The following is a 25,864-nucleotide window of genomic DNA, read 5'->3' as shown; positions in this document are numbered from 1 at the left end:
CTCAGCTAAAACCATGCACTGTGAGAACATTTCTGACCACTCTGAAAGGGAAGCAAGCCCTACTGTGGCACGAATAATAGCACGTTACTGAGTGAGGACTGGGAAGCCACTAAGAGGGCCTTTTTTTCGAGCCGAAACTTACTCAGTTCTGGCACCTTTCAGCTGGGTGCAATTGCCATGACAAGAGAACAAGGGAAACATTCGTGATGAGTTCAGGTACCTCTTTTTCTAGAAAAAACACCACTGGCTGCAACAGTTCTAAAAGGATCCTTCTGAAAAGACTGCAGAGTCTACAATAGGAATAGGACTGAGGCACAACACTTCCATTGAGACCCTTACTAAAGTCCCTGCGAATCTACTGCCTACAGTGGATGCCGTGAAAGAACATAAATAACACAAGTAATCTGAGACTGAGAGGTGTCTTTGAAGATATGGGGAAGGCAGGATTTAATTACCACCTCAGTAGCATGGTTTAAAGAGGTTTTCCCAGACATTTCTGAGACTAGCAACATCCAAGAGGCCTACATTCTTCAGGTGTGCTCCATAAAAAAGAAATGCAAAACATCCAAGCAGTGCCTAACACAGAATACAAAGGAGCAAAAGTTTCCAGGATCTCGGCGCAGGTACATTGCGAAGAAAAAAAGGACTTTAAGGAAGTTGCAGGAAAGTTACGCTCTGCAGGGGTGAGAGATGACTGGGAATTTTCCATTCCAGCTTGATAGCATCCCGTGATTCCCAGGTGCTGACAGCAACCACACAAGCAGATGCACACAAGCAGTTGCCCGTTTGTGTTATCAATTTCACAATGCAAATCCATTTCCCACATCAATTTTAATGAGATTGGATCCCCTCTCATCACATTGCGGGTAATATTGTAGGGATCTGAGAGTAATTTTTTGATGGGTAAGTAGAATTTAAAATTGGTTCCAATAGGTTTTACTTTTCTAAGTAAAAGTGGAAAAAGTTGCTCGAAAACAAGCTAAGGGGATTTTTCAACTACCGGTAGTTTAACAAAGTTTTTTTATAGAGTCTGGGATGAAGGCAGCAGCATCTAATCGACTGTTACATGCTTTGATGTTTCTTAGACCAAATTACTTTCCCCCACCCACTCTTTAAAAGGTAGATTTGATCGCTTTTCTCCCCACACACGTCTTTCATTTTTCTAGTTATCTCTGTTCCTTGCTGCTTTTGCTGTACTCAAATGATAATTATTTCTATTCCTCTAGTTGCTTTTGTACTCAATTCTTTATATGCACAGAATTCTTTCTCTCTAATTTTTTTATTGAGTTTTATTTTTTCCCCCTGGTTTATACTGCTTTTATGGGTACTAGTTTAACCTGTCTAGCCGTTTTACTTTTTATTGTGCAAAGCAACTGGTAAATGCCACTAACTGAAGAAAAACAGGAATAAAAACGCTAAAGGAAGCCTTCTTGCCTCTTATAGCTTCTTTGACCCTCCTTGTCAACCATGTTAAAATCCCCTTGGCCTAGGTGCTACCTTTCCCGATCTGCGGTATAAATTATACCTGAACTCCTCTAATTGTGGTTTTGAACAACCCCCAGGAGTTCTGGAGAGATTTGAGCCTCTTTGCCAGGGGTCACCAAACTTTTTCAGCAGGGGGCCGGTCCACTGTCCCTCAGACCTTGTGGTGGGCCGGACTATATTTTGGAAAAATATGACTGAATTCCTATGCCCCACAAATAACCCAGAGATGCATTTTAAATAAAAGGACACATTCTACTCATGTAAAAACACCAGGCAGGCCCCACAAACAAACCAGAGATGCATTTTAAATAAAAGGACACATTCTACTCATGTAAAAACATGCTGATTCCTGGACTGTCCGCGGGCCGAATTGAAAAGGTGATTGGGTCGCATCCGGCCCCCGGGCCTTAGTTTGGGGACCCCTGCTCTTTGCCTTCCAACTTCCTTTTGCCCTTCCCCTCGCTTCTTTGGAAGATTCCTCATTCGAAGTCAAACGCAACTATTGTTTGGTTTTCTCTGCCATTTGCAGATCTAATATTTGCTGAATCTGATAGCTCTATGGTCACTGTTCCCAGTAAGTCCAGGGTTAGCAAACAAAGAAAGCAGTATGACTCATGCAAGTTGCAGAAAAATAAAGTAGTATTGCTAATGCAAATTAGAAAGTATTACTATGGCGAGATCTTCATGTGGCCGAGATTAAATCTCTGATAGCGTAATAACATAGAACCAGCATGGGGCGTATTGCATCTCCAAGGACATCCTGTCATGGGAGGGATGTGTGTAAAAAAGGCAGGCTTTGAAGGCCAGAAAGAGCCTGGAGGTTTGGGCGTGTGTGGAAATGGGAGGAGAAATCCTGAGGAGGGCATGAGAAAAGTTATAAAAAGTGATGCTTGCTGTTAGATGATCAGCAAATAAAGCTCCTGTCGCCTTCATAAAACGAATCAAGGTCCTGTCTGAGAAACAACCCCATAACTCTGGCCTGAATCCATGGAAACAAGAGACACAACTACACAGAACCTGGTAAAATGTTCTTTTATCTTTTCGATGTATATTTTAAACATTGCATTATGTATCCTCTTATGATTGTGAATTGCTTTCGGGCATGTTATATGGAGCAGCGGCAATTAACAAATGCTCATAGTCATGACCAGTGCTTTTTTCCCCGGGGGGTATGCATAGCCCTAAACATTTTGTGAATCTAAATTTGGCCTTCAATGTGAGTAGGAAAATGAGAGTACCCCTAAACCAGGGGTCCCCAAACTAAGGCCCGGGGGCCGGATGCGGCCCAATCGCCTTCTAAATCCGGCCCACAGACGGTCCAGGAATCAGCATGTTTTTACATGAGTAGAATGTGTCCTTTTATTTAAAATGCATCTCTGGGTTATTTGTGGGGCCTGTCTGGTGTTTTTACATGAGTAGAATGTGTGCTTTTATTTAAAATGCATCTCTGGGTTATTTGTGGGGCATAGGAATTGGTTCATATTTTTTTTCAAATATAGTCCGGCCCCCCACAAGGTCTGAGGGACAGTGGACCGCCCCCCTGCTGGAAAAGTTTGCTGACCCCTGCCCTAAACATTTAGAAAAAAAAGCACTGGTGATGATATCCCTGTACCTCTACTTATGAATAACTCTACTTACGAATGTTTCTACTTACGAACGGAGCTCCGTCCGCCATCTTGGATGCGGTTTAGATAGGATTTTTCTATGGGATTCAACTTACAATTTTTTTCAACATACGAATGTGCGTTCAGAACACATTAAATCCGTAAGTAGAGGTACCACATGATATACATGATATTCCCATGTAGGGAACCACTAGCCAGGAGCGTTAATTTGAAATTCACCTGCCCACAGAGAATTTTAAATCAATATGCAGAGAGGCAAGGGAAAGGTATAAACATCTACGGTAGTTAAGGCAATGCTTCCCAGTTCCCAGGAACGTCTTGATTATTTCACATCCAGGAGGAGACGCCTCATTAAAAAAAAGGAAAATGTAAAATGGTTTGAATCTTCACCTCAGAGGGTGCGCATGGACTCTCAGCCAAATACAAGTTGAGCAACCAATATGAAACCTGCAGCTAAGATGGTTAACATGTTGGTTTTATGAATCCTCTTCCGCCTCCTCCGTCTTCTCTCTCATGGAGGCATGTTTCCACATCAATTTGCATAGAAATTAAAACCGACATATTGAGTTCATCAGGTTGTGCTGGAGGTGCCTCAAATTATTATTATTTTAAATAACTTTATTAATTACAAAGAACATGCACACAATAACTCAACTTGAAACCTACCAACCAGACAGCTTTCAAAGATCAACTCACACCCCTGTATTTTAGACCAAGAAATCTTTGCACATGTTGCCATGGGATTTCGGTGGATCACGCTTACTGTCTCATGTATTCCAGAAGCGGTTGCCATGTGTTATAAAAAAAGGTGAGGATTTCCTTTCCCTTTGGCATGTGCCTCAAATCAGGCCCATGCAGAGCTTGTCTGAGGCCCAAGGCAGAAGTCTTGTCCATAAGATGTGCCATGGCCATGCCGCTACCTGGGGGTTCAAATATGCCTTTTGCCACCAACAGTGCTTCCCCCCCCCCCCGGCGGTACTCAAGGGCACATAATGATGGCTGTTATAGGAATTCTAAGGTCATGTTATAGGAATTCTAAGGTCATATATATATATATATATGGCAAGTTCTTAAAGAAATGGGAGTGCCTGATCATCTCATCTGTCTCCTGAGAAATCTCTATGTGGGACAAGAAGCTACAGTTAGAACTGGATATGGAACAACTGATTGGTTCAAAATTGGGAAAGGAGTACGACAAGGTTGTATATTGTCTCCCTGCTTATTTAACTTATATGCAGAATTCATCATGCGAAAGGCTGGACTAGATGAATCCCAAGCCGGAATTAAGATTGCTGGAAGAAATATCAACAACCTCAGATATGCAGATGACACAACCTTGATGGCAGAAAGCGAGGAGGAATTAAAGAACCTTTTAATGAGGGTGAAAGAGGAGAGCGCAAAATATGGTCTGAAGCTCAACATCAAAAAAACCAAGATCATGGCCACTGGTCCCATCACCTCTTGGCAAATAGAAGGGGAAGAAATGGAGGCAGTGAGAGATTTTACTTTCTTGGGCTCCTTGATCACTGCAGATGGTGACAGCAGTCACGAAATTAAAAGACGCCTGCTTCTTGGGAGAAAAGCAATGACAAACCTAGACAGCATCTTAAAAAGCAGAGACATCACCTTGCCGACAAAGGTCCGTATAGTTAAAGCTATGGTTTTCCCAGTAGTGATGTATGGAAGTGAGAGCTGGACCATAAAGAAGGCTGATTGCCGAAGAATTGATGCTTTTGAATTATGGTGCTGGAGGAGACTCTTGAGAGTCCCATGGACTGCAAGAAGATCAAACCTATCCATTCTTAAGGAAATCAGCCCTGAGTGCTCCCTGGAAGGACAGATCATGAAGCTGAGGCTCCAATACTTTGGCCACCTCATGAGAAGAGAAGAATCCTTGGAAAAGACCCTGATGTTGGGAAAGATTGAGGGCACTAGGAGAAGGGGACGACAGAGGACAAGATGGTTGCACAGCGTTCTCGAAGCTACGAACATGAGTTTGACCAAACTGCGGGAGGCAGTGCAAGACAGGAGTGCCTGGCGTGCTATGGTCCATGGGGTCACGAAGAGTCGGACACGACTAAACGACTAAACAACAATATGTATGTATTTGCAGATTTATGAACATAAGTATATAAACCACATGTCTGAAATAGTACAGGAAAACAATCATGAAGCCATTTTGACTCTTCCAGCCACCTCAAAAATTCTCTGCAGTAAGGAAGGAAATGGGAAAACCTCCCCATTGTCTCTTTGCTCACAAATCCTGCCTTAAGGGCGTATTGTGTCTTTCTTCTTTGGCGATCACTCGTAGCCGAGTAAGATTGTCTTCCGTAAACACTGTTTTAACAATGGGTCCGTAAGTGACTGTGGAGGCCAATTCTGGATCCACACGCCCTTCCGCAGTGGGGACATTGGTTTCCAGGCGGGAGTTGATCACGGTGTGGATTTGCCAAGCGTGCCTTCCTCTTAGCACGTTTCTCCCTTGCGTCCTGAGATTGAGTTTCTTCAAAGCCCATGACACCTTTGGTAAAGGCTGTTCTCCAGCTGGAGCGCTCGCAGGCCAGGATTTCCCAGTTGTCAGTGTTTATACTACATTTTTAAAGATTTGCCTTGAGACAGTCTTTAAACCTCTTTTGTTGACCACCAGCATTACGCTTTCCATTTTTAAGTTTGGAATAGAGTAGTTGCTTTGGAAGACGATCATCAGGCATCCGCACAACATGACCAGTCGTATTTAGCATCTCAAAAGGAATGGCCAGGCTGCCCAGGTAAAGCAATCTAGTAACCATTATCAGTACAGTGTAACATCGGTTTATGAACACCTCGGTTTACGAATTTTCGGTTTACGAATACTAATAATAATAGTGGTTTTGGTAAATATTATTAAAATAATCCATGCAAAGCACTTTGAACATGCCAAAGTGTTATATTATGCAATTAATCAATAGAAAAATGATAATTGGTTGCATGCATGAATCCAAGCATGGTAGGAATACATAGTTTAGTGATTTTCGTGTTGAAATCATCATGCAGCCACATAGATTCTGTTCTCCTTCTCTAGACTTCTAGAGGTTTTCAGGATCACCGGGGTAACTCAAGAGCTTTAATTCAGACATCACACAATTAAATTCCTATCAGTCGGCCAATTATTTTTCAGTTTGTTTTTCTCCGCTTAATTTCCATCACTTCCCCTTCGCTCCTCTTTAATTATTTCTGTGTTTGTTTGTTTTAATGAAGAATAAGGAAGTGAAGCTTTAATTGGTTTGACCATGTTTGTCCTTTTTTGTCAATAATTAACCTCCTCTACAGAAAGGCCTCTTTGACTATGAATGTGCTAGTATATTTAAAGCACACACATATTCCTAAATCTTGGGAAACTGTAGTTTGTTAAGGGTGCTGAGAACTGTAGATCCGCCAGGATTAAACTACAGTTTTAATATTTCTTTAGAGGGAGTATTGTGCTTTAAATGTATGGTGTGTATGCATAGTCTGTTTGTTTTGCTGTAGTCGAATGCAGCAATCTTTTTACTACAGAGTAAACATCACTGAAAAAAAAGTGGAAATTACTGTTCTCCCTCCCTCCCTCCCTCCCTCCCTTCCTTATTACCTGCCCTTTACCGCAAGGTTCCTGTGTAGCATACAATTTTAAAATCAGTTTAAAACAAATTAGCGGGGGCAGGTTCCTAAAATATAAATATTCCGTTTTCCTATCCTCAATTTCTCACGCAAGTGACCAACAGCATAAAATTCTAGATACAGGTAGGTAGCCGTGTTGGTCTGACGCAGTCAAAATAAAAATAAAAAATCCTTCCAGTAGCACCTTAGAGACCAACTAAGTTTGTCATAGGTATGAGCTTTCGTGTGCATGCACACTTCTTCAGATACACTGAAACAGAAGTCTGTTCAGGCCGTCAAATTCTGGGAACACAGGCAAGTTCTCAAGGTGTGCTCATTAGTAAGTAAAGTCTGATTGTTTTATATACATCTGACCATAGGCTAAGATGGCTGTAAGTAAAGGCAGGCACAGAGCAATAATCGTATATGCCTACATCCTGGCTTCATCCTGGCTTCCTGACCAATGTCCAGGCAGGCTTGAACCCAGGACGTCTTCGTTTTAGAAACGAAGCACTGCTCAGGTTAATAGGGGAAAGATACTCTCCCGAAGAACACATGATTATACTTAATTACATACTGCCTACAATCACTATGGAGATTCAGGAGTTGCTCCTTAGTGTGATGCTTTTAAAGCTTCCTTTCATTTTGAAACTTGAACATTATTATATAAACTAGTGTCATTCAGCCCGTTCAGTAAACGGGTGCTAGAACATGTGAGAGGAGTGGCAGGGCCGCGGCCTTCCCTCCCTCTCTGCGCTCGGCTACTGCGTCTGGGAGGAGAAGGGGAGGCAGCCTTCTGAAGCCCGCTTCCTCCCGAGTAGACCTGCCTGGCGGGGTGCAGCGAGGAGCAGGGCGGGCCGCCAGCCACGACCGAGCGAGGGGGACGACTCCGGCTCCCAGCCTCTGGGACTGAGGCGCAGGTGAGGGGAGACGCAGAGAGAGAGAGAGAAGGAAGGAAGATACCCCTGCACTTCCTTACCCTCTCCTCCTCCTCCTCCTCCTCCTCCTCCTCCTCCTCCTCCTCCTCCTCCTCCACCGTGCGGAGCCCTCTTTCCTTCTTTGCGTTTTTTCTTCGCACCTTTCCCCTCTGAGGCAAAGGCTCCCCTCACGTGAGGCAGGGCTCCTGCCTGGCAGTGCCGGAGCTCCCTGCGGCCGCAACGGCAGCGCTGGCGCTTGAGGGAGCCAGCCGAGGAAAGAGAGGCGGAGGTGTGGGGGAAAGAGCTGCAAATTCTTCCCACTGCAGCGGCTGCTAACGCGGGTGGGCGGGGAAGGAGGGCGGCGGCGGCCGTGTGAGGCTCGGCACGGCGGGACCCGGCCGGGGATCCTCGGCAAGAGCCAGTTGCCATGAGTGTGTCCTGGGCGCGTGAGCAAGTGTCTCTGCGTCCAATCCCTGTGTCCGTGGGACACATGCGCAGTAGCGCAAACCCAGGGACACAGGGAATACTGGACGCAGAGACACTTGCACTTTATTATATAGGATGTCTGTTATCTGCCCCGATAAACCCTGACGGGTTCTCACTATTACTGTGCTAAATATAATTGTGACTCTGTAATAAGCAAAAATCTGCCCTTATGGGGTTCTCCATCGGTCGGAGAATATAACAGAGGCCGACCAGAGAATTTTGAGAAGCAAAGCCTTTATTTTTGCTGTTGCAACAGGGTCCTTCCCCTCACGCAGGAGAACAAGGAAGGAACCCCAAACAAATAGAAATTTGAAATTGGTTTTAGCCCACCCACCCCAGAAGCATCACCCATATGTCACAGAAGGGGTGTAGCCCGAGACCGCCATCCCTAGATTCATCATAGGTACATCATGAAAGGGGAGGTCTGGTGGCAGTAATCTGAGCATCCTGGACTCTGCCCCCTGCCCCCAAAACCTAATCAACAAAAAAGAGAGATATTTACATTTCCCTATTTCCTAGCCAAGTTAATCACACCCTTTTGTCTGGCACTCAGGTATCAGGATGCCAGGGATTATCACTTTAATTCCTGAGACAATGAGAAGGCTCCATCACCCTTCCTTGCAGAGGAACACCTGGTCAGAGAGAGTCAAAATGGTGTCAGTCAGGCCTGTCTTCCTGTGCTGCTTCAGACATTTGCCTGTACATTCATGTACATAGTTACAGGTAGGTAGCCGTGTTGGTCTGAGTCGAAACAAAATAAAAAAAATCCTTCAGTAGCACCTTAAAGACCAACTAAGTTTTTATTTTGGTGTGAGCTTTCGTGTGCATAAATCTGACATCAGGAATCACAAGACAGAGAAACCAGTAGGAGAACACTTCAATCTCCCAGGACATTCTATACAAGATCTCAAAGCAGCTGTTTTATTACAGAAAATTTTCAGAAACAAACTGGAAAGAGAAGTTGCTGAATTGCAACTCATTAGCAAGCTTAAAACCATGGAGCCACCTGGAATGAACAGAGACATAGGATTCTTATCTCATTATACATGATCAAGCTTTCCTTAGCACCTCAGCCATTGCTCCCCCCCGCAAGACCAATTGCAGTCATTAACAGCCATTAACAGTCATCTACAGGTTTACCACTCCTATTAGCCCATCACCCATTCCCATCACCCCCACCCCCACCCTCTGAAAATACATAAGGGTCTGGTGACTTCTGTTTCAGTGTATCTGATGAAGTGTGCATGCACACGAAAGCTCATACCAAAATAAAAACTTAGTTGGTCTTTAAGGTGCTACTGAAGGAATTTTTTATTCATGTACATGTTTATGAACAATTTATATATATATATATATATATATCCTTAAAATTTACAACAATATCCCCCCTTTGAGGCTTAATTTTTGGTACAAAAATTATTGCCTCACATTCATTTTTTATCTGGTATTCCTGGACTGCAAATCAACCCTTCTCCTTATTCCAATAAGTTTAATGCCAGCTCCCCTCTCATTTTAGATAAACTGGGAAGGAGGGGGTCATGTTTATCAGGATAATGACAATGGGTTTGAAGGGTTAAAAAAACCTCTTAAAGTTTTTTAAAAAATCATGCAGACCAAACCGTGTGAAATGTGTGCCTTTATCCTTTTTTAAAAAATGTTTTTTAATTAACTTTATTTATTAAACAAAGGTAACTTACAATGAAAAAAAAAGATAAGGATAACATAAATTAGGGTAAATAATATATAACAGAAATAACAAAAAGGTAACAAAAAGATAACAAAACCAAATCTTTCAAATCATCTTTTCATATACATAAATAAACATACTTAAATAATTAAATCAATAGATAAAGCAATAAATAAAAATACTTAAACCATAATTAATTAGCTCCTAATGCTTCATAATTCTCAGCCCCAAAACATTAATCGAAAAGAAAGAAAGAAATAATTTTTTTAAACAAAATAAAATTAATAATACATGCCCTTAACCCCCCTCCCCCCTATTTCCCTCTACTATACTTATCAACCTGCAGAAAAATGAAGGAACATATATATAGCATAGTATAGAGAAGGTATCCTTATCAGTCAATGTATCTTGCCACTAAGTAAGACTGCAGTGCTATGCATACTTATCTGAAAGAGAGCCCCACTGCAAACAGCGGCCCTTACTTCTGAGTAAGCGTACACAGGACCAGGTTTTGCATATGCGTATCGACTTAAAGGGGGACTTTGGTGGCACTGTGATCTAAACCACTGAGCCTCTTGGGCTTGCCGATCAGAAGGTCGGCGGTTCGAATCCCCACGACGAGGTGAACTCCCGTTGCTCGGTCCCTCCTCCTGCCAACTTAGCAGTTTGAAAGCAAATCAAAGTGCAAGTAGATAAATAGGTACCGCTCTGGTGGGAAGGTAAATGGCATTTCTGTGTGCTGCTCTGGTTCGCCAGAAGTGGCTTTGTCATGCTGGCCACATGACCTGGAAGCTGTACGCCGGCTCCCTCGGCCAATAAAGCGAGATGAGCGCCGCAACCCCAGAGTCGGTCACGACTGGACCTAATGGTCAGGGGTCCCTTTACCTTTACCTTTACCTTTATGGACTTATGGGCTCCCCCCCCCCCCGCCAGCTGGAACTTGCAGAAACTCAGCTCTGGTGCCTTTGCCATTCTAAGAGAACAAAGGAGGCGTTCATGGTGAGTTTCTGGAAAAACAGCACCGCTTGTGGGTATTGAAACAATGAATTAATTTATAATTACATTAATGAGATTAGGTGCAAAGGTGTCTGTGACATGAGAAAATGCCAATCAGTCTTGTCGGAGCAGCCGATGGAAAACGCCCCCCAACATACAGTGAGAAGAGAAAAAATGTTGATTTGATACCAACTTAGAAAGTGAATCCAAGGATATCTGTTTCTATAGGAAACAAGCTACCTGGCTCATAGCATGAAGGATGTTCTCGCATGACTCATAGGTGGGCGGTGGTGAAAGGTCCTAGCTGTATATAGTAAATATAAGTCATATTGGCACCACAGATTGAGATGCACAGAAATAGCTGCAGTGTTATCTTTTCTGATGGGACAAATACCTGACAGACTGCCTCCTTCCCCCAGACCCCTCAGGTAGAGGGGGCCCTATTGACTGTTGCACTACCCTCAGAAGCTGGAGGGGGGGCTGGTGTCCCGGGAGAGGCCATTCTCTGTGGCAGCCCCTAAATTGTGGAACTCCCTCCCCACAGAGGTGTGTCTTGGCATTTTTGTTACATACTAATGCTAAAGACGCACCTGGCTTTTGGCACCCGAGTTGTACATCTTTAGCACCCGCCTTATTTCTCGTGATGGTAAGTTGTTTTGAAATGCTTTTAACATTGTGTTTTCATTGCTGCAACCGCCTCGGGACCTTAGGGTGAAGGGTGGGCCATTCATAACAAAGATAGCAAGAATAAGAATAACAACTAAAATGCTAAGCCTGCCAGGAGTTTTCATTCCTAAAAAGGGAGGGGCTCCTTTTTCGGGCACTGGTATTTGGAGCAAAAGTGAAATCAAGCTAGATGTAGTCACAACTGCCACCCAAGAAGTCTTGTTCCACCATTTTATGTTAAATTGCATGTTTTTTTCATGGACATGAGCTCTCTGCAGCAGACTGAAGATTAAGTTGGTCCTTGAACATTTCGAGGGCTGCAGTATGCACGCTAACAAAATCATAGAATTGTAGAGTTGGAAGGGACCCTGAGGATAATCTAGTCCAACCCCCTGCAATGCAGGAATATGCAGCTGCCCCATACAGGGATCAAACCTGCAACCTTGGCAATATCGTCATTACACTCTAACCAACTGAGCCATCATCTGTGTTTAACTTGGAAATAAGTGCTGTGGAACTCAGTGGTGCAGTTAGCTATTTTTAGATTCTGAACTTGATGGTGTTAACTGGGGTGGTGAGGGGATTATTCTTTTAGATGGCAGTGTGTATCACTTCACATTTCGAAATATGGCAGGGCAGCCTTCCTGCATAGGGGGGGGGGAGAGGGGACTGCTGCTTCTTAAGCCGAGTGGGGCCCTGGACTTCAAAGACCTGCCCAGCTGGCACTCCTGGTGGAATTTGCTTCACTGGGGATCCTGGTTGCCAACTTCTTTACTTGTTCCTGAACCTTATAACAGCCTTATAAAGGTAAAGGGTAAAGGGACCCCTGACCATTAGGTCCAGTCGTGACCGACTCTGGGGTTGCGTGCTCATCTCGCATGATTGGCCGAGGGAGCCGGCGTATAGCTTCCAGGTCATGTGGCCAGCATGACAAAGCTGCTTCTGGCAAACCAGAGCAGCACATGGAAACGCCATTTACCTTCCCGCTGTAGCGGTTCCTATTTATCTACTTGCATTTGGACGTGCTTTCGAACTGCTAGGTTGGCAGGAGCTGGGACCAAGCAACGGGAGCTCACCCCGTCACAGGGATTCGAACCGCCGACCTTCTGATCGGCAAGCCCTAGGCTCAGTAGTTTAAGCACAGCGCCACCTGGGTCCCCTGAACCTTATAACAGCCTTATAACAGGTTGCAAAAGGTCTCCTGTCCCGATTTCTGCTATTAAAAGCACAGAGCAGAAGACCAAGGCAGGTTTTCCACCCCTGGCCAGCTGGGCATCCGATTTGAAATGTACTGTTCTGTCATCTGAATAGGAATGTCACAGCAGGATGTAAAAAAGGAAAGTTAGGAACCAGTGGAGTCCAGCGGCCAAGTTGCAAAGCCACAGATCCGGAATCTGTGCTTTGAATCTTGTGCCTGCCACGAATCCTTAGACAAGCTGCTGTCTCTCAAGCTCAGTCTCTCCCATGTGCAGTATGGGAACAATCATACTGAACTACTTACAAGGCTGGTGTAACGATTGCCGGAAGATAATATATGTGAAGCACGCTGAATGCTGTCAAGCATTAACTTACACAACTATTACCCAAGGCGAGGAAAGCTGAGAGATACAAATTTAGGGCACCACCTTAATATTGGTCCATCTACTCTTGTCATCCCTGACTGCCAGCAGCAGGTCTTCTATATGGTTTTAGACAGAGGTCTTTCCCATCACAGGTACTCCACGCAAACCATGTATGGCCTTTCCTTTTGGAAATATGCATGTCAATCAGGTTTTGAAAGGGTGACCCTCCAATCCCTAGGTAATACATTGAAACTGTGGTAGTAGTAGTAGTAGTAATTTATTATTTATACCCTGTCCATCGAATTATGGTGCTGGAGGAGACTATTTGAGAGTCCCATGGACTGCAAGAAGATCAAACCTATCAATTCTGAAGGAAATCAGCCCTGAGTGCTCACTGGAAGGACAGATCGTGAAGCTGAGGCTCCAATACTTTGGCCACATCATGAGAAGAGAAGACTCCCTGGAAAAGACCCTGATGTTGGGAAAGATTGAGGGCACTAGGAGAAGGGGACGACAGAGGACGAGATGGTTGGACAGTGTTCTCGAAGCTACGAGCATGAGTTTGACCAAACTGCGGGAGGCAGTGGAAGACAGGAGTGCCTGGCGTGCTATGGTCCATGGGGTCACGAAGAGTCGGACACGACTAAACGACTAAACAACAACAACCCTGTCCATCTGGCTGGGTCTCCCAGCCACTCTGGGTGGCTCCCAACAGAATATTAAACGTACAATAAAACATCAAACATTAAAAACTTCCCTAAAAAGGGCTGCCTTCAGATATCTTCTAAAAGTCAGATAGTAGTTTATTTCCTTGACATCTGGTGGGAGGGCGTTCCTTAGAGTGGGCGCCACTACCAAGAAGGCCCTCTGCCTTCTAAACTGTAATTGACAACTTTTGGGTCATAAACGGAACCCAGGTTTAGAGGAAGAGAAGACATTTGGTGTATCTCTCTCCACCTCCCCAACATCTAATTTCTGCCTTAGAAGGGTACTCTGAGAATTTATTTCTTAACATCATGGTTTTACCGTATCCCATTCCAGTTTGCAAGAGCCATATAATCTTGATATAATCCCCTACCCTGCCTCCTTGAACCAGGGAAGGTGAGCCTTCATTTAAATATAGCGTTCTGTGCAAGCATTCACGGTGACGAAAACTCGCTTAGCAGAGTCATGTAAGAAACAAATGGGTTAGTGGCGCTTTAAAGTCTAACCCACATAGTATGGCACAGGATCTTGCTGATCTGGATCAGATGAACAAATCTGCCGTTTTAAGATCATGAGTGTGATGTAATGGACTTTGATCCATGAAATCTTTTGCTGTAATAAATTGGCTGGCCTTTAAGGTGCTGCTAGCTTGGGATAAGGGAGAAATCTTTTTCACTTCATATTTAAAGGTGTGCTTTCTTAAACAATATGTAAACTGAAACAAAGCTGTCCTTTGAAATTCACACACTTTTCTGAATTCTGCAATGAATTCCTCAACCATTGTTTACAAAAATGCATATACAGGTATATTATAAGGGGGAAATGCAATTCTCCTCCTCCTAAGCTGCTAGTGTGCAATGTATTACTTGCTATAAAGACGCATTATATTTGGGGAAATTGCTTTGCAGAAAAGTGTACGTTATTCAAAACTGCGCACAAAAATGTGTTTATTAGGAGAAATACGTGCCGAGATGCTGATGAATGTTCCTGAGGATTACAAAAGAACCCACAAATTGCAGTGGAAATGTGCAGAACTGGATTTAAGTTTGGGGAAATGAGAAACTGTGTGAACTGTAATTGACAGATCCCTCCATCCCTTACCACTAGCCCTTTTGTCGTTTGGGGTGGAAATGGTTGTATAATTATAATTATAATTATTTATTATTTATACCCCACCCACCTGGCTGGGTTCCCCCAGCCACTCTGGGCGGCTTCTAATAGAACATTAAAATACAATAATCTACTAAACATTAAAAGCTTCCCTAAACAGGGCTGCCTTCAGATGTCTTCTAAAAGTCTGGTAGTTGTTTTTCTCTTTGACATCTGATGGGAGGGTGTTCCACAGGGCGAGTGCCACTACCGAGAAGGCCCTCTGCCTGGTTCCCTGTAACTTGGCTTCTTGCAGCAAGGGAACCCCCAGAAGGCCTTTGGCACTGGACCTCAGTGTCCGGGCAGAACGATGGGGGTGGGGACGCTCCTTCAGGTATACTGGAATGAGGCCGTTTAGGGCTTTAAAGGTCAGCACCAACACTTTGAACTGTGCTCGGAAACGTATTGGGAGCCAATGCAGGTCTTTCAAGTATAAGTATCATTTCACCCAGTTTTGTTGTTTTACCCCAAACACCCTTTCGTGAAGTAACCACCTTGCTGGAGCAAAGCAGGTCTGGGTGGGAAACTGCCTGGGAACATCTTGTAAGCCTAGACAGCTCAGTTGGCGAGAGCATGGTGCTGATAACACCAAGGTTTCAGGTTCGATCCCCATATGGGACAGCTGCATCTTCCTGCATCCCAGGGGGTTGGACTAGATGATCCCTTCCAACTCTACAATTCTATGATCTCAAAGCCACCCTGAGTTCCATCATGGAAAAGAGGCAGGTTATTAATGCAACACACATCAATAATGCTGCCCTGCCTCCCAGGTCTGCTGTGAATCCCTTGAGATCATTACAGGCGTTTTGAATACTACGCAATCAAAGTGTTGTCATGTGGGGCAGACAGGCATCCTAATGGAGAAAGGACGTGACTTCCAAACTGTTCTGAACTCTCTTGTTTCTGAAATGTAAACACTAATGTTTTGGGCCGATGGGACCTTGCCCAAGCTGGGTGAAAAAAACAAACAGGTTTCCTGGCCTGATCTACGGAACCTACAGGGATTCCTGCTGCTCATTCTAATCAATGTGTATTTGTGCCCTTGGGAGGTAGCCAAGATCTACATGTTGATATTTGATCAGAGCATCGTGGGTGTGGCAGAGCCAGGCCAGAATGGCTGGCTCCTTGACATGGCCTCGATGGAAGAAGCTCCCTCCTCTCTCTCTCTGCCTCTGCCCACCCTCTCTCTCACCCAGTGCTTCTGTTTGTGCTTCCTTTCACCACATCGGCTTATGAGTTGCTGCCGAGCGTCCTCATTACCTGTAGAGTCAGCCCGACAGGAAACCTCAGCTAAACCAGGTCACCCTGTAGCATGTCCCCGTTTCCCAATTTCAGTTCTTCATTTAGAATAATTAAAAAAACAACCCCACGCACAAAATAAAAAACCTGTAGGTGGGGACGGGGCAGAGAAGCAAGGAAGGTGTGACTGTGCAGTAGCTGTCTGAAAGAGATGCGAGGAGGGGAATTCGCTCTGACGGGGAGTTGGCTGAGGTAGGTAAGTTTAAGCTCCTTTGGGGGGGCATTGCATGTTCTAAGGCGGCTAGGACTAAGCAGAAAGGCCTTCAAACTCTGAAAAGCTCTCCCTTTCATTTGAGATTACTTCCACCTGCTGTAAGACTGCCACCCTTCTCCCCCAGGAAGAGGCAACTCTGTGACACCTAAAATCCTGGATGCAGTGAGATGCCTTCACTCTATTTGCAGCGTTGAACTTGTGGTAATCGGCGTGGGAACCTGCGGATGCTGTGGGCTCCTAGCTCCCATCAGTCCCAGCTAGGATGGCCCATGGTCAATAATATTGGGGGTTGTAGTTGGAGGTCACTCTGTGAGGCTCTCCTTGGTATATACCCTGTTTCCCCTATTTTAAGATGTAGTCATAAAATAAGCCATAGCAGGATTTTTAAGCATTCAAGGAATATAAGCCATACCCTGAAAATAAGACATAGTGATAGGCGCAGCAGCAATGCCTGCCGCGGCAGGAGGAGGAGGAAAAAAAACAAGATATCCCCTGAAAATAAGCCATAGTGGGGTTTTTTTTAATAGGAAAAATAAATATAAGATGGTGTCTTATTTTCGGATAAACATGGTAGTGCTGGCCAGGCTTGTGCTGCTGCTGTGGGAGAGCAAATATTCCACAGTGTGGAATAGTAGTGGCCAGTGTGGTGTAGTGGTTAAGAGTGGTAGACTCCTAATCTGGGGAACCGGGTTCGCGTCTCCGCTCCTCCACATGCCGCTGCTGGATGACCTTGGGCTAGTCACACTTCTCTGAAGTCTCTCAGCCCCACCCACCTCACAGAGTGTTTGTTTTGGGGGAGGAAGGGAAAGGAGATTGTTAGCCGCTTTGAGACTCCTTCAGGTAGTGATAAAGCGGGATATCAAATCCAGACTCCTCCTCCTCCTCCTCCTCCTCCTCCTCCTCCTCCTCCTCCTCCTCCTCCTCCTCCTCTGGCAGGGCCAGATTTAGGTTTGATGAGGCCCTAAACTACTGAAGGTATTAATGGGGCCCTTTATATGTCCAGCTGTCATTTGTCAACAACAAATGGTTGCTGTTTTTTTGTTTGTTTAATATATGCTATATGGTAATTTAAGGACCTAATAGGTATCTAAAGCCATTTGCACATGTTGCCCTGCAACCAGTCCATGCAGAATGTAGGCACTCTATACTGTATCTAGAAATGAGCAAACCAGAGATATTTTAGGGAGCAGGCTAGCAGGCGGGGGCCATCACTTACATCAAGCATCCCCAAACTTCGGCCCTCCAGATGTTTTGGACTACAATTCCCATCTTCCCCGCCCACTGGTCCTGTTAGCTAGGGATCATGGGAGTTGTAGGCCAAAACATCTGGAGGGCCACAGTTTGGGGGTGCCTGACTTACATCATAGGAGCCTACACAACACAAAACACTGTTGCTGTATGTAGGTTTTATTTTATTTTATTTTTTATCTTGTATTTTGGAAATGTACATATAGTTTCATTTTCCTTTATTATTATTTTTTTTGGGGGGGGCCAAGAGAGTGGGGCCCTAAACTATAGCTTGTTTAGCTTATACGTAGATCTGGCACTGGACACAGGCATCCATTTTTGGAAACCCTGCTCTGTTTCGCTACTGGGGGAAACTCAACTTTGAATGTTAGTTGAGTACATAAATGGTTCAGACTGTGGCAGGAATCCACCCATGGGAAAATGTGCTGTCGTTCAATATAAGCAATGTCCCCTTCGAGAACAACAGAAACTTCCTCCAGTCAAAACCTTTCATATGTGTGCGGTGCTGATGGCTCTCTGATGGATCTGTGTTTCAAACTTCCGTGCAGATAAGAGAGCTGGGAACTACCAGCAAACTTCAGGATCATTTCTTTGTGCCTGTTCTCAGCCGCAGAAGAAGCAAGGCAACACAAGCACCCCAGCTGTTCCCGATCTTGCAGGGTCCTTGCATTGCATAGGCAACCAGGTGACACTCTTTATCTTTTTAATATTTCACATCACAGAAATCCTGAGAAGTTGAGAGTGTTGCCCAACCACCTAGGCAACACAGGAACACTCCCTTTCCCTTATTCCCCCGTGACAAGGGACACGGGTGGCGCTGTGGTCTAAACCAGGCATCCCCAAACTTCGGCCCTCCAGATGTTTTGGACTACAATCCCCATAATCCCTGACCACTGGTCCTCTTAGCTAGGGATCACGGGAGTTGTAGGCCCAAACATCTGGAGGGCCGCAGTTTGGGGATGCCTGGTCTAAACCACTGAGCCTCTTGGACTTGCTGATTGGAAGGTTGGCAGTTCTAATCCCCACGACAGGGTGAGCTCCCGTTGCTCTGTCTCAGCTCCTGTCAACCTAGCACAGGCATCCCGAAACTGCGGCCCTCCAGATGTTTGGGCCTACAACTCCCATGATCCCTAGCTAACAGGACCAGTGGTCAGAGTTGATGGGAATTGTAGTCCAAAAACCATCTGGAGGGCTGAAGTTTGGAGATGCCTGACCTAGCAGTTCGAAAGCACGCCAGTGCAAGTAGATAAATAGGTACCGCTGCGGTGGGAAGGTAAATGGCGTTTCCGTGTGCTCTAGTTTCTGTCACGGTGTCCCATTGCGCCAGAAGTGGTTTAGTCATGCTGACCACATGACCCAGAAAGCTGTCTGTGGACAAACGCCGGCTCCCTCGGCTTGAAAGCGAGATGAGCGCCACAACCCTAGTCGCCTTTGACTGGACTTAACCGTCCAGGGGTCCTTTACCTTTATCTTTACGGCAATGGGCAGATCTCTTACCTGGGTTGTGCCACAGTGCCTGAAAAGCAGCAGCAATGGGTTCCAGTAAGAGCTCGCCAAATCTCACGAGATCTCGGGCACTCAGCAAGGACTCTCGAGAGCTCGCTGGAACCCAGTGCTACTGCTTTGTGTACAGCAATGTGCAACCCAGGCAAGGGAGGCTTTGGCAGAGGTAATGGGGCAGAGGCAGGGTGCCAGATTTTATTTTGCCTCAGATTCTTGTTTTGCCCAAAGGGGGATTAGCAGTGCCATTTTCCTAGAAGCGCTGGAACTCACCACAGATGCCTCCTGTGTTCTCTCATAATGGCAACGGCACCCACCTTAGAGGTGCCGGAACTGAATTCTGGTGAGTTCTGGTTGAAAAAAATAGCCCTGGGGATTGGCTTCCATCTTCACAGGCCACAAATAGGTGAATTAAAAATGGGGGGGGGGAATAAGAAGCTGAAAGAGCCAAAATTGACAAGATTCAGCCATCTGTATAAATGACCAAAAAATAAAAGAACTGGGCAGCAGAGGGGACAGGTTCCTACAACCGAAGCCAGGGGTCAGCAAACTTTTTCAGCAGGGGGGCGGTCCACTGTCCCTGAGACCTTGCGGAGGGCCGGACTATATTTTGGAGGGGGGGGGGGAAATGAACGAATTCCTATGCACCACAAATAACCCAGAGATGCATTTTAAATAAAAGGACACATTCTACAAATGTAAAAACACCAGGCAGGCCCCACAAATAACCCAGAGATGCATTTTAAATAAAAGGACACATACTACTCATGTAGAAACACACTGATTCCCGGACCATCCACGGGCTGGATTGAGAAGGTGATTGGGCCGCATCCGGCCCCCGGGCCTTAGTTCGGGAACCCCTGATCTAAGCATTAAGCAGGGACATTCAGAGCCCACACAACACTTTACCACAAAGCTTTCCAAACTGTGTGTCATGACACATTAGTGTGTCATGTGTGCAGGCATGTCGCGCGAACGCTCCTCACCGGGCTAGAAAGGGGTTAGTTTATACCTCTGGTTTGTCAGTAAAACTGAATTATCCTGTCGCGCAATGCTGCACGTCTAAAAAGTGTGTCACCAACATGAAAAGCTTGGGAAGGGAAGCTCTACTTTACAAGCAGCAGGATACAGTGGGCAGCACCCACCTAGCATTCCCTCATCCTCAGTTCCATAAAACAAAGAGCGGTAGTGGCATACTCTGCAGGGTTGTTGTAAGGAATGAATGAAGCTTTGCTCCTGGGAATGAGCCTGGGGTGTAGGGTGGGCTTTAGCGCTGTAAGATAATAATAATAATAATGATAATAATGATAATAATAATAATAATTTATTATTTATACCCCGCCCACCTGGCCGGGCTTCCCCAGCCACTCTGGGCGGCTTCCAACAGAAAAATAAAACACAGTAATCTATTAAACATTAGAAGCCTCCCTAAACAGGGCTGCCTTCAGATGTCTTCTAAAAGTCTGGTAGTTGTTTTCCTCTTTGACATCTGTTGGGAGGGCGTTCCACAGGGCAGGCGCCACCACCGAGAAGGCCCTCTGCCTAGTTCCCTGTAACTTGGCTTCTCGCAACGAGGGAACCGCCAGAAGGCCCTCGGTGCTGGACCTCAGTGTCCGGGCAGAATGATGGGGGTGGAGACGCTCCTTCAGGTATACTGGACCGAGGCCATTTAGGGCTTTAAAGGTCAGCACCAACACTTTGAATTGTGCTCGAGTTAACATGTGATGGGGAGAGTCCTCTCGGTGGATTCATAGGTGGACGTAGCTAGGGATTTTGTTAGGGGGTGTGTGGCCTTTTGTTGTGGGGCGGGGGCAGAGCCTCAGTTTGCTATGTATTTTTTTATTGCTTGGGGGCAGCTGCCCCTCCCTGCTCCCCCCTTGGTTACGCCATAGCTGTCAAGTTCTCCCTTTTTTAAAAAAAGGGAAATTCTCTTATGCTGAATAGGCTTCCTCGTGAGAGAAGGGAAAACTGGACAGCTATGGTACGCCCATGTCCTAGTTGCCCTTTAACCCCTTACCCAGGGCTAGAAATGATTAAGCCGAGCTGGGCTGTGTTCCTCCTCTCAGAGAACCCTGCAAAGACATGGGGGCAGAAGGGGAAACGGATCCCCTCTGAGTTGCGGAGTTTTGCAAGGCCGTCCCAACACCACCACCCAGCAGCTGCTGGAACAGCAGCAGCAGCCAAGGAATGCAGGCAGGCCAGACTGGTTAGGTTGGGGCAAGGCAGAGCAGGGAATGCAGAGACCGAGGGGTGGAGACTTCGCCTGCGGCTGCCTGGCCTAGGTGTGCTGAGATCTGACTCTTTGACTGTTTAACAACAGCCATGTTCCGGCCTAGCTGAGCTCCAGCCCGGCACTTCATGGGGAGGCCCACGCCGAGTGCCCTGCTGCTTCTGCATACCGCATTCTTGCTGAGCCTCTTGCATGCTGCACCCCGAAATTACCTGCCTCGTGCCCGCCCGCAGCTCCTCACCAACTTCGTAAGCATGTTTTTACTTTTACGGGCGCAATGATATTGTTTTTGGGGCAAGGGGGCGGGCAGTGGACGTTGCAGACCTGGTATGGTGCAGGAAGTTTAAGACGCAGGGGAACCCCAACATTTGAGCACCGAACCTTTATCGGTTGATGGGAAAGAGGGACATGGAAGAAAGCTGGGCACCCTTCTGCATGCCTGGCTGTTCCTTGCGCTCCCCGAAGCCGAGAGTTGCCCAGGCTGCTTTCTTATCTGTTTGTTTTTTTAATGCGGGTGACAGGAGAACGTCCTTCTTCCCTCCTCTGCTTCTTTATATGGATGTCTTGGAGGGTTTGGGGGAAGCATAAGGAGAGAGAATGCTGTTGTACGATGTATCTGCAAATGTGATCAGTCGGGGAACTGGAAAAGAGGCAGTGCGCTTAGTATTGTCAGGTTCATAGTCCGTTAACAATTGTGACAGCAAGGCAGGGTTGCAGTGCTCAGCAGAGCAACTGAAGTGAGGGCCTAACCGTGGTGGAAGTGCAGGATAGGGACCCTACAGTGGAGGACTCTCAGAAGAATCTGACAGTCGCCCTGCTCTTTGAGTCTCTGGTTGTTTTTTTCTCCCCCCGTTGTAGTACTGTAATCAGCTAAGTTGCCCTCACGGTTCAAATCAATGGACGTAACATAAGTTACGTCGATCTCTTTCTTTCCTTTCCTTTTATTTTTCAAATTTATGTAATCATCTGACAATCGTTCAGGAAAATCAACAAATCTGCGCTAGGAAATAAAATGGCTCCGGATCATAATATCCTGCAAGAAAATACACCTTAACATAAAATTCTCCTAAGAAACCCTCCAGACCTCCTTGAATTTTTTCCCATGGGAAGCAGTTCTTTTATTGTGGGGAGGGTAATCATATAAGTGACAACCAGCTTCCCCATAATTTATTTCCACATTCACTTGCAATTCTTGCTCTTAGTTGTTTCTGCCATTATAGCCAAATCCCGAACTTGTTAAGCCATTCGTTTCCACTTTTGAGCCATTAACATCCTTGCAGCTATTAACAATTGGGTGTATAGATCCTTACGTTCTTTATGACAGGTGCCAACTAATGTCAGTGGGTCTACTTTGAGTAAAACGTAGGGCTTTTCCACACTTGTGCTTGGCCCGCCGCTTTCCCCTGAGAAAACCCTCAGTTTATTGCTGAATCGGTCCAAACGCCAATGGATTGCTGTTTGTTCCAGTTCAGCAGTAAAGAGCATGTTTTCCTGGGGGGAAATCTGCCTAGAAAGCACAGAACAAGCAGAAAACCTTTCAGACCAAGGATTTCTGGATGTGGGACAAGCAAAGTGTGGATGAGCCATTAGTTGACTACCACCCCCTTATATTTCACAGAATCACAGAACTGTAGAGTTGGAAGGGACCACGAGGGGCATCTAGTCCAACCCCTGCAATGCAGGGTTTTTTTTTTGCCCAATATGGGGCTCGAATTCACGATGCTGGGATTAAGAGCTTCATGCTCTATCAACTGAGCTATGAAGTGCATTGCTTCCCCTCCCCTCCATAAATAGTTGCGGGAACTGTAGTTGACCCTTCAAAGAGCTACAGTTAGCCAGCACCCTTAACAAACTACAGTTCCTATGATTCTTTAGGGGAAGTCATGAGCTTTAAATGTGTGTAATGCAGCCTTAGCGATTCCCGTCTTGCTAAGATAAATGTGCACAGCTGGTGTGAATGCCGTGCTAAGGAACTGTTAGGAAAGGGACTGAAAATAAAACTCCCGATATCGTAATGCTGCCAACTTGTGTACCGTTCTGGTTGCCTCACCTCAAAAAGGATATTGTAGCACGGAAGACATTTCAGAAAAGGAAGATTCAGAAGAGACGAAAGGAAGTGTTTCTTCACACGGCACATGCTGAAGCTACGAAACTTCTTCCTACAAGATGTGAAGAGCTGATAGCCACCAACTTAGATGGCTTTAAGGGAGGATTAAACACGTATCAATCAGAGTAGAGCCATTAAAATGAATGGACCTAACTTAGTCATGCTCATTAATTTCAGTGGGTCTAAAACTTATTCGCATATCAGCCGCGAATGAAAGGAAAAAAACCCACATACTAAAACATTCCTTAAATGTCTTAATGCACTCACTCAAGTGAATGTAATCAGCGTTTCACATTATGGTAGACTAGGGATTATTCAGTTCACGAGTACATTTCTCCCTCCTTCTCACAAACTTTTGTGCAAAGCAACTGGCTCATTCCTTACGTTCCCCTTTCCAGTGGTATAGAGCGGTCACCTTTCTCGTGTGCCCTTAACATGCGACGGTCATCAGTTCTAATTGGGGATGTTTTAACCCATCATTTCTTATCCATAGTTTGTTTTCCTACCAGTTATACATCCCTTTGAGATTGTTTGGGCCCCCCCCTCACCCACCCCCTGTATGCCAGTATCCCTGTAGTTAACAGTGGTGCAGGACTAAATAGCAGTCTCACAGCTGATTCAGGAAGAGGGGGGTATACAGTGCTATTTTTCTAGAAAAAGAGGTGCCGAAACTCGCCACGAACACCTCCATTGTTCTCTTAGAATGGCAACGGCGCCCACCTGAGAGGTGCCGGAATGGAGTACATTTCAATTTAAACCCACGGCACCCCCTTCTCACCTGTAGGTGCACATATATGATGGAGTAACATTTCAGTGGTAGCCCATGGCTGCCTATTTGCCAGTGATTTATTGTCGCTGAGGTGTGAGGTGTTACACAATCAGAGCTCCCTGTCTTCCTCACCCCCAACGTGTGTGTGTGTGTGTGTGTGTGTGTGGATAGATAGATAGATAGATAGATAGATAGATAGATAGATAGATAGATAGATAGATAGATAAATAGATAGATAGATATATAGTGTGAGAGAGATCACCCTCATACACATGGAGAAAGCCACTTCTGTCGGGGCACAATAAGTATCCCTCCTCGGTGAGAATCGAATACGTGAGCATCAAAGACGGAGGCGGAAGCAGCTTGTAAATTGTCACTTTCCTGTGATAAGGATCACTTGTGGGTGACTAGACAGAGAAGTGTTAAAATCGTGGCTTATTCCACCCCGCCTTCCAAGCCACAAGTGACTTAAGATAGGATTGGGTGGGTGGGTGAACTAGTAGCTTCTGCGGACTCGTCGTTTATGTCAAGGCCGGCTCTACCATCAAGCAGAGTGAGGCAACTGCCTCAGGTAGCAGCTTTTGAGGATCACCAAAGGCAGCAAATTATGAGAGGCATTGGGAGCGGGGTTTAATGCTCATTTTTGCCTCACGTGCCAAAATACCTTGGGTATGCCACATCTTGACTTTTGCAAGAGGAGGGGGCCATTTGCTGTTCCAGTTCAGGCAGTGAAATGTTTTTGCTAGGCGGAGCTTTAGCGAGGCATTGAAACACATAGGCTTGGGTTGTGCACATATTTAAAACACCCTTTCCCACAAATGCTGGGAACTGTAGCTCTGTGAGAAGAAAACTACACTTCCCATAATTTTTTGGGGGGTGAAGTGCCTTGGCTTCGTTGCTGAACAAAAGCACCTGGGGAGTTTAGGAACTAACTCTTAAGGGGCCGAGGTCCCTTTGCCCTCCCAGAAAATATTTGAGAGGGCCACCCCCAAATTGATGGGCATTGCCATTCAAATGGTGTGTGTGCCGCATCTTGTGACCATTTTATTCAAGTTGGTAGCCCTGCTGGGGAGTAGCAGTAGCAAAGTGAGTTTTGTTTTGTTTATTAAATTTTATACCACCCTGCATCCGAAGCATAGCTGCCAAGTTCTCCCTTTTTTTAAGGGAAATTCCATTATGCTGAATAGGCTTCCTCGCGAGAAAAGGGAAAACTTGGCAGCTATGATCCGAAGATCTCAGGGTGGTTCACAGCATTAAAATACAAATTAAAAAAACAAAGTACACAATAAAAACAAGAATACAAACAAAACAAAACAAAACAATAGCCCCCCCTTCCCACAAAGACATTTCAAAGGACATATTATTTCATAGAATCATAGAATCGTAGAGTTGGTAGAGACCACAAGGGCCATCCAGTCCAACCCCCTGCCGAGCAGGAAACACCATCAAAGCATTCTTGACATATGCCTGTCAAGCCTCCGCTTAAAGACCTCCAAAGAAGGAGACTCCACCACACTCCTTGGTAGCAAATTCCACTGCCGAACAGCTCTTACTGTCAGGAAGTTCTTCCTAATGTTTAGGTGGAATCTTCTTTCTTGAAGTTT

At 45.5% G+C, this 25,864-nt stretch overlaps 1 protein-coding gene across 4 annotated transcripts in view; it reads left to right on the top strand.

Annotated features, from left to right (window-relative positions):
• Window positions 1–2,179: 2,179 nt before the first annotated feature.
• Window positions 2,180–25,864, top strand: part of IL17RE (interleukin 17 receptor E) — a 55,004-nt gene continuing 31,319 nt past the window's right edge. The window contains exons 1-3 of one of the 4 annotated variants that reach the window (XM_088662649.1): window positions 2,182–2,505; window positions 18,203–18,339; window positions 21,475–21,632. In XM_088662649.1, the coding sequence (XP_088518775.1) occupies window positions 21,513–21,632 (120 nt within the window). In that variant the 5' untranslated portion in view covers window positions 2,182–2,505; window positions 18,203–18,339; window positions 21,475–21,512. Of the gene's footprint in view, window positions 2,506–16,009; window positions 16,389–18,202; window positions 18,340–21,474; window positions 21,633–25,864 lie in introns of those variants that run through there. The other 3 variants (XM_088662648.1, XM_088662647.1, XM_088662650.1) reach the window with 3 other exon arrangements.

Source organism: Zootoca vivipara, chromosome 2 (genome assembly GCF_965207765.1).
Source record: "Zootoca vivipara chromosome 2, rZooViv2.hap1.1, whole genome shotgun sequence".
Classification (NCBI taxonomy): domain Eukaryota; kingdom Metazoa; phylum Chordata; class Lepidosauria; order Squamata; family Lacertidae; genus Zootoca; species Zootoca vivipara.
The sequence above is the reverse complement of the archived record's forward strand: the minus strand, read 5'-3'. Positions and strand labels throughout refer to the sequence as shown.